General features: G+C 39.6%; 1 protein-coding gene across 1 annotated transcript; it reads left to right on the top strand.

The window, feature by feature from the left end:
• The first annotated feature begins 767 nt into the window (after positions 1-767).
• Positions 768-7,893, top strand: LOC104463660 (glutathione S-transferase 3). The gene is made up of 6 exons (XM_010076079.1): positions 768-869; positions 2,741-2,792; positions 3,564-3,696; positions 5,769-5,910; positions 7,061-7,192; positions 7,749-7,893. The coding sequence occupies exons 1-6, from the start codon at positions 783-785 to the stop codon at positions 7,872-7,874; spliced, it is 672 nt and encodes a 223-aa protein (XP_010074381.1). The 5' UTR covers positions 768-782; the 3' UTR covers positions 7,875-7,893.
• Positions 7,894-9,645: the final 1,752 nt, after the last annotated feature.

Here is a 9,645-nt window from a genome sequence, read left to right as displayed (position 1 = left end):
TCCTGCTGAGACCTAAGCACTAGGCTATTCAGAAAATAACTATTAATAGCCTTGTTCAAGCTATTCAAGAACTAAAATGCTGCTTGCAAAGCGTGGTGTGTTTGATTAACTGAAAAGTCTATAAAGTTTTGCTTGGCAACAGAAAGAAATGAGACCAGTAGTGCAACAATCTGAATCTTTGTATTTTAATCGGGATTATTACACAAGAAACTGGTCATTCTTTTGAAATTTCTGCTAATTCCGGTTCACATACTTACCCTGGACTACCACAGTGAGAAAGAGAAGTGAGAGCCTTTGAAAATACATTCCCGTACTTCACCTAAGTATGTGTAGAATTAGCTTTTAGATACTTTTGGCATTCTTTCATATAAAGACTGCCAGATTTGAAAAACCTATTTACTGCCTTTTCTCCTCTTTGACTGAAACTTGGCTTTCAGTGGTGATTGAGTAACTCTAGTGCTAAAACTTGTGTTTTCTAAAAGTTTCAAGGATTTCCTTACTGTTGACTTTATTTTTTCCTGTTATCTCCTACTTAACAACTTGATACTTACTTTTCTTGAATTTCAGGGAACTTAAAAGACTATGAAATACTGTGACTTGACTGCAGCAGTAAAAACCAAATCAGTTTAGACTGAAACTTTACTGAAATGTTTTGTCAAAAATTAACTCAAATTTTTGTCATGTGAGTGACCTGTGTGTGAATCTAGCTGCCATCAGATTTTTGTATGATTATTAATTTATTATGTTTTATAGCTATTTTAGGTAACGGTAAGCTTGAAGTCATGGCCGGAAAACCGAAACTTTACTACTTTGATGGAAGAGGCAAGATGGAGTCAATTCGCTGGTTGTTGGCTGCAGCTGGGGTCGAGGTTTGTTTTAGCCTTTTTAACTTTAAGCTGCATGTTGGTAAGCTTGTATTTGAGGCACATCACAGGTTATTAACCAAAAAAGAAAAGGCATCCCCAAGGCACAGTAGTAAATGAGCATTGGCTGTTCAGTGTAATTAAACACTATTGCTTTAGGGACACTAAAGTATGGCTTCAAGTTACATGTCTTCTGAGCAATGACACTGTAAGCCAGTTTCTTGCCTTATGTAAGAATGTGTAATGCTTAATTAAGCATTCCATTACTGACCCAGAACTGTTGAGCTGAATGATAGATGTGTTCCTGGCACAACAAGTAGTACCTGTGCCAAGTAAAACTGCAACGCGTTCGCTTTCTCTGGTCTTTCTGTTTGCAGCTGGATGCTCGCACACCAATTTTGAATTTATTTTTCACTCCACTGGCTGCATCCTCAACAGCTATAGCACGAAATATATTTTGTCTTACTTGCACCATTTAGATAAAGCTTAAAAGGGTGAAGTGAGCAAACTGACCCACATGTACAGGGAAATTAGAAATCTCAGAGCAGGAAGAAAAATATTTGGGTAAACTAGAGAAACAAGACACCACTTTAAAGGAATTTTTTTTGATGGCATATAATTTACTTATTAATTTGCCATCTATCTTGGTGATAAACTGATAATTCAGTCTGGGGACAGAAAGGACTAGCAGTTGCGCCAGGTGTCCTCTTTCATATAGTAAGCTGTTACACTTCATACAGTTGCCCCTGTACTGGGACAAGGAATCTGAGTTTTTTTAAAAAGACCACCAGTCTTTATTTGAAGACCTTTCAGAAGATACAACTAAATGCTTTCCCGTATCGTTTGTTCCTATGTTTTAATTCCCTCTTCTTTTTTTTTTTTTTTTTAATGTAAAAAACCCGCTGTTGATGGGTACCAATTATTACATTTTTCCTTGGGATATTCTTTTCTCAGCTTTTCATCAGGAGAAACCTGAGTTCTGAATGTTAGACTCTGTGATCACAGTTACTATGGCTGAACATTGGCACTGTATTAGTATGCCTAATCTTCTGGGGTTTCCCTAGTAGAGCAACTCTTAATTATTAACCTGAGTTGCACAGGTCTTCTGAGAGAGGCTGACTGAGGAAGCATCCTTGGGAGTCCATAGCTAGGCATCTGGGGATTGGCAAGATCAATCATTTTCTAGACTGCATGGTCTACATTGACTATGGACACGGATGGGATGTGGAAGCATGTACATGTAGACATGTGACTTTGGTGTCTTAATCTTGAACTCAGTTCCTCCATAAGTAGCACTGATTGGACCAGTCACCCTCGACCATGTTGAATATGACTACATCATTCTGATCACAGGCAATTCTGTATCTTTTTGTTTCTCACCTAGTGAATAATTCATTTGTAGGTGTCCTAAACATGCTTCTGTACCAAACTTCCCACTGAGCACAATACTTTTACATTCTTTTGCAAAAGCTTTTTTTTAACTTTCTAAGATTTTGTTCGTGTCTAGCTCCCAAATCAAAATACCCCACAGCAGAGCTTTTTTCCACATACCAGAAAGCATTTTAAGGACAGCCTAGTCTGTGTTCTTGACTGTCTCACATTAAATTGCCTCTTCAATACCAAACAAACCATCCTCACTCCAGTTCTTATTGCCTGTTTTTCTGCTAGGGTTGCCTGTAGCAGCATTTGTCAAATATGACAGTCCAAGAGGTTTTGCCAGTGCTTCTGCCCTTGGTATTCTCTCCCTTTGAGCCATATCTGGAATGGAAGGAACCATGATGTATATTCTCTTCCTTTTATGATGCTTAAAGAGTTTATCTGTTCTAGAAGTGTGAAAAGATGCTCATTTCCTCTTCTTCCATATTCTCTTTTGTCAGTTTGAAGAAGAGTTTTTGGAAACCCGAGAGCAGTATGAGAAGCTCCTGCAAGGTGAGTCCATGTGAAACCTCAAGAAAAGTGTGACCAGTGTTGGCTTAATCTCAGAGAAGATGTGTGAAGAGAAGACTTTGAAGACAGTGTGGGACTTTCTTTCCAAACAGCAGAGAGGGGAGTAAAACTGAGAGCTGTGAACAGCTGCAGAGGCTGATTTTTTTTGTTCCCATACGTGGACAGATGCAGTTGAAAACTGAATGTCTTTCCAACCTGGAGAGTTTCCCAGGCCTCTGGGTTGTTCTGTTCTCTGTTTGTCAACGTGTCCCACCTGGTCCCACAAACTTACCCTGAGCTTCAGTAACTTGCAAAAACATATCCTAAAACTTCATTGAATGTCCTGATTTAGCTTAAGATACTGGTTGTAAGGGAGAAATTTTGTAATCTGACATTTGCTTCAGCTATGTTTTAAATAATGAAACAATTTTTTTTAAAAATGTATTTAGAATTAGACATTTTTTCTCACTTGATATGTTTAGTGTGATTGTCTCCAGTGTATTTTAATTTCAGCATGAAAGCTGCTGTACACAGCCCTGACTGCAACTTCAGTGAAAATTTTTTTAAAGCAAGGATGTTAATCCACAATGATTGTATTCTGTGGTTTAATTTGTCTGCACCACTGTAATTTATTGTTTGCATGGAAGAACCCCAGTTTAATACAATGACTACCCGCTGCAAGCTCACCATAAAAGTAATGATATTCTCAAGACAGCAAGAAAACTGACATGGAGTTACTAGAGCCAGTAGAATAATGTTTGGCTTTCCCTTTAGGTGGATCCCTGCTGTTTCAGCAAGTGCCAATGGTGGAGATTGATGGGATGAAGATGGTGCAGACTAGAGCCATCCTCAACTACATAGCAGCAAAGTACAACCTCTACGGGAAGGACCTGAAGGAGAGAGCCCTGTACTGTAACAGTACTACTCTTTAATTTATTATTGTAGCTCAGATACATCTTGAATTAATTGCATACTTGCACACCCAGAGAATCACCTGTGTTCCTCAGTGACACACAACTTCCCGTGAGCCTGGCAGGCCACAGTTAGATGCAAGCCAACTGATTTGTTTTCAATTTTGATTCAATTATTTTTACGTAAAAATATTTGAGGCAGGGATTTATTGTGCAAGATTAATACAGCTTGACACAGCTATTTGAGAGGTGACTGGTGTGTAAATGTTGAACTACTTCTGTAAACAGAAAACTTTTTGGAAAGCAATGGTTAATTTTTAACTTTGGCTGCAAAATAAGATCTGTCATGGACGTTATCTGTGATTGCATGATGTTCTGCAGCATTGTAAAAAGTGCATGGCTTATCAACTTTTGTGTTCTTAATAAGACATCATTTCCTGTGGCTTGTGTTGCTTGCATACCTCTTCCTTCAAACAGAATTCTCCTCCATCAAGTTTTAGGTTTAGCCTGGCGCCTATTCATCTGTTTTACCAGCAAATGTAAATGAATTGTGTTTGTTGATTTGTTCCTGGGCATGGGGGAGGGAGTATCAGTGTTTTGAGGAAGGTTTCATAGAATCATTAAGGTTGGAAAAGACCTCAAGGATCATCAAGTCCAACCGTCAGCCCACACCACCTAACTCACTAAACCATGTCCCTAAGCACCACATCGACACGTTTCTTGAACACCTCCAGGGATGGTGACTCCACCACTTCCCTGGGCAGCCTGTTCCAATGCCTGATCACTCTTCCAGTGAAGACATTTTTTCTAATATCCAGCCTAAACCTCCCCTGGTGCAACTTGAGGCCATTTCCCCTTGTCCTATCACTTGTTACTTTAGAGAAGACCCACTGCACCCTCCTTTCAGGCAGTTGCAGAGAGTGATGAGGTCTCCTCTCAGCCTCCTCTTCTCCAGACTAAACAACCCCAGCTCCCTCAGCCGCTCCTCGTCAGACCTGTGCTCCAGACCCTTCACCAGCTTCGTTGCCCTTCTCTGGACCTGCTCCAGCACCTCAATGTCCTTCTTGTGGTGAGGGGCCCAAAACTGAACACAGGATTCAAGGTGCAGCCTCACCAGTGCCGAGTGCAGGGGCACAATCCCTGCCCTAGTCCTGCTGGCCACACTATTGCTGATACAGGCCAGGATGCCGTTGGCCTTCTTGGCCACCTGGGCACCCTGCTGGGGTTGCTGTGATTGGCTCTGGGTTTAAGGACTTGCAACAGCTCATCTTGTAGAGTGTGGAAGGACAGTTTTGGAAGACTGGATAGATGCAGGCGAGAAGCTGGCATACACTATGGCTTGCAGGAATATCTGATGGCTTCTTATTGCACATAACAAGTTTAATCCTTACAGAGGCTTTTTTGAGAAGCTGTTGCCAGAAAACAAAACCTGCATTTAGCCTTATTACAGAGCAGGAACTCAAATCTTGTATGACGTAGGATGGTTAGAAGACTTTGTCGGACTATTTTACAATATATCTTATGGATGTTCATGAGGGCTTAATTTAAATTTGAGTCTTGTCTACAGTACAAAACCTGCTGTCAGAGCTCTGGAAAAATGGATAAAAGGGATGATCTGAAGCACTGCTATACTAATAATTTAAATAGATGTAGAACCTGCTACACTTCAGGTTTCCAACCCCATTATTAATCTACTTGGCACCACTTTGACTTTGGATGAAACCCTAATGGTGGGATACATCCAGACGTCTAAGCCAGTTGGGGATGACTCTTCTTGTGGTGCTGTGTGTTTCTTTGGTGATTCTGAAGTGATCTGCAACACCAAAGTTAAACTTTTTAACCTTTTTTACAATCCTGTTTAATCCTGCACAGTGAGGCAAGTAAAGTGCCAACAACGATACAAATGTGAGTGAGACTCAGACGGTGACATATATTTTTTGGTAACTGCAAAAATAATTTTCATGGGGGGGTGGGAAATTCAACTTTCACTATCAGAATACAAATTTAAGAAAACTCTGCTTATGAGGATGCCTTCTTATTTATGGGTTTTGTTTGCTTTGGTTTTAAGGATTGATATGTATGTTGGAGGAACCGATGACCTTATGGGCTTAATGTTGATGTTCCCATTCTTATCAGCTGAGGATAAAGAGAAACAACGTGCTGTTATAGTTCAAAAGGCGACAACCAGATATTTCCCAGCATATGAAAAGGTATGTAGGACGATCATTTCCTTCCATTGTTCTGGAAGGATAACAATGGGCTCACTAGGTATTTTACCAAAAGCAGAAGGAACAGAAAGGTGTCAGTGCAGTACTTTAAACCAGGACACCAAACTGTCTGCAGGCTGGAGAGATGTGATGGAGGTCAGAGCAGTATCGGAGAAGTTGGGGTGGGTTAAATGCAGAAGTTCCTAGGTGAGATTTCATGGTCCGAGTAGCATGAACATTCAGACTGAAGGGTCCAAGTATCCCCTTTGTCTCAAAACTGTTATGATCCAATGAATGTGTAAACATAGCTATATACAGTTAAATTAGCAACTTCCTGTTTTGGGGAGAAATGAAACTGTGTAACTTGAATTGAAACAGCAATGCAGTTTTACAATAGCTGATTGTCAACTTTGTTTAACATTTCAAATACACTTACATGTGGTTTTAACCACAGTAATACACAGCTATCACTGCTGTCTTCTGGTCTGAGTGGTCTGCTGCATAAGCCATACTGGACTCGTGGTGTTTCTCAAACTGATCCTTTGAGAGACAGGATCACATAGGTGCTCTCAATGGAAATCAATATACACAGGCAGGATAATCTGGCAGATATAGCTGCTTTTCTGTTTTAAAGAGTAAAGGGAAGACAGTTTCGCACTTAAATAGCTCTCCTATAGATGGCTGCCAGAAGTCTTTCTGCCCTAGATTCCACTTGCTGTATGCTAGTCCCAGCACTTTAGGCTGATCATCACTCTTCTACATTCTGTATTCTCCCATTGAAGCTGTAAATACCTACAGAGAAAACAAAAATTTATTAGTCTGGAAGGGAGTGAATACCAAGGGGGTATCTAACCCTGTAGTCCAGATGTGGGGTTACCTAGGGCTATAGGAAGGAAGGATGGGTAAAGAGAAACCCTGGGATTCTGGATTGCCACTGTGAGGACTGCTCATAGATATCCTGTGAAATGATCAGTGACTGCAGGCACTGGGCCCACATCCCCTGCTCTAGTAGTATCCCTAGTTGCATGGGAGAGAAAGGTGAAAAGAAGAGGGGACAGTAAGCATTGTTGAAAAAGGTGTGCCTGTGCATTTTGATAACGTCAGCCCCTGCTGGCTATCCACAGCTGAACATTTTCATTTATGACACTGCTAGGTTTTGAAAGACCATGGGCAGAACTTTCTTGTTGGCAACAATTTTAGCTGGGCAGATGTTCATCTTCTTGAAGCCATTTTAATGGTAGAAGAGAAGAAGTCGGATGTGCTCTCAGGCTTTCCTCGGTTACAGGTACCATACACTCATAATACACTCACATGGCTGGAAGTGTGATAAATGATGTTTCAAAGTTTGTTGTGTGTAGGTAATTCCACAAAACAAGAGCATTTGTCACTCCTCTGTCATTGTAGTCTTGCTCTGCTTGCTTTAGGAAGAACCTCATAATATGTTTCATCTAGAGAATCTGTTATTTTCTGGAGTAACCCCTGTACAGGTCTGAAGAAATCTACCCTCCCTTTTTTTCCCTCCCCTCACTAGTTCTGTGATACCTTTAAGCAGCAGATATTTTCTGGATGACAGGAGGTGATGTGAGTTAAGTACACATCTGAAACCACAGATTACCGTTTCTTCTTCACCCCATATCGACATAAGACAGAGGGCTGTTTTATTATTGTTTAAAATAACAAGCTTAGGGTGAGGGGAGTAAAATTCATCCATGGTTAAAACTATATTTTGTCTTGCCTCCACATACATCTTGTTAAAGGATGTTACAGAAATCAGTAAAATTGTTTTTTCTGGTGTTACTTTCTGTTCTTTAAATACCATGTACTTACTGTTTACCTTTTAGGCGTTTAAAGCAAGGATAAGCAGCATGCCCACCATCAAGAAATTTCTAGAGCCAGGAAGCCAGAGAAAACCTGTTTCTGATGATAAATACGTGGCGACTGTCAGGAGAGTTCTCCTCATGTATTAGCAAATTAGTGTGCCTGGCTAAAAGAACAGCTGTGCTCAGTTTAAGGCTACTATCAGATTGTACATGTGCAATTATACTTCAGAGAGAAGGTGAAGGGGAGTTTCAACGGGCAGTATCTCCTGTTCTATCATACAAAATACAGTAGGCAGGTATCTTTTATAACACTTTACTACTAGCCTGTTTTTTTCTTTCATTCTTGATGAAAAAATTTTGTAATTTTAATTTTTGGTAATTTTTTTGTAAATTTAATTTTAATTTTTTGTAATTTTAAGCAAATTTGAATTTTAATTTTTGGTAATTTTAAGCAAATGAAATGGCAGCAAGCATGCTGTCTTCCTGGAGACTTTTTGGAAGAGCAAAAAAGAAAGAATTGGGAGTTGCTGACTGACACCTTCAGCATGTTCTGTTACTTCTGAGGACTTTCTTCTGAGATCTAGATCAGATTTTTGTATGACAATTGCTTCTAATTCAGGCCTTTATTGTTTTTAATATCACCGTAGGCAAATGAAACAAGTGGTTTTTAAAGAGAGTTAGGGGGGAGGTGTTTCTCTTGCCAGTTCTATTGGGCATCAGTGACTTGTGTGGAATGTCAGCATTGTGCCTTTATATCTAAGCTGCACTTTAATTGATGAATTAGGAAACAAATTGACTGACAAATGCCATTTCAGTGTAACTGCTATATTTAGAGGATCTGTTCTAATCAAATAAACTTTTTATTTTTATGTGATCATATTGTGATGTTGTGTCATGAATTAATGTTGGGGCTTGCTAACTTAATTTTTACTTTTCTTGGAGGATAAATTCTTTATATTTTATATGAAGGGGATCCTTGTTAACCATATGTCTCATGCAAGCATTTAATTTGCAAACCCAGAGAAGGGAGATGTGAAGGAGAGGTAGTAAACCATCACACAAACCTAGTTTAGTTCCTGTCTAAGGTCTAATACCTACCAAAATAAAAAATGTTATTTCTCTTCCTCTCTTTTTTCTTTTAATCTATGGTTTCATCAGATGACTTGACAAAGAAATTTCAAATGTTTTTAATCACTTTCATAAATGGCATTTACGCTTTGAAAAGCTGCTCTGTAGGATGTCATCTTGGGGTTTCATATCTGTTCTTTATGGTTCTTTATTAATGATATAGTTTACAAGAAAAGACTGGTGCTCAATGCCTAATGCCATTGTTTAATTCCTGTGTTAGCTATGGGTTGAGAAATAAGATGCTGCTTCACCTTGGAATGCAGTGAGTACAGTTGTCTGATAGTTGATGAATGAGTTGCCCATTTGAGAGCTCATCAGTCTCTCCCCAGCTTCAACGTGGCTGAAGTTCTCAGCGCTATGAATACCTTTCCCTCATTGTCAGGAATACAAGGTTTATATTGACCTACGCTGGCTTATCTGTCACCTGCCTTCCTAATGTCAATTGCAATTACAGTTCAGTCCTTGGTTTAATTTCAGATTGGTTTAATAAGAAAGTTTGGAAAACTCTGTAGTTGTTGATCTTAATTCCTTTGCTAAGTGATTTTTTTTTTCCAGATTATGAGGCAAGTTGTGGTGTAATGCTCTTCAAACAAACGTTCCACAAGCAAAGATGCAGAAGATAAGTGACTGACTGACAGTACTTGTTGGTGATAAGCCTAAGAGCTCCTGGTCATGCCTTTTAGTAAATAGGGTGGCACAGCAGCAATGAACATGAACAGAAGAACAGTTGATACTGAGACCTTGTCAACAACACTGTGCGTGTTTGGGGACAGGGTTACTTCAGCCTAGC

This window comes from Pterocles gutturalis, unplaced genomic scaffold (assembly GCF_000699245.1).
Source record: "Pterocles gutturalis isolate BGI_N339 unplaced genomic scaffold, ASM69924v1 scaffold10878, whole genome shotgun sequence".
NCBI lineage: Eukaryota > Metazoa > Chordata > Aves > Pterocliformes > Pteroclidae > Pterocles > Pterocles gutturalis.
This window is presented reverse-complemented; position numbering and strand designations above follow the sequence as displayed.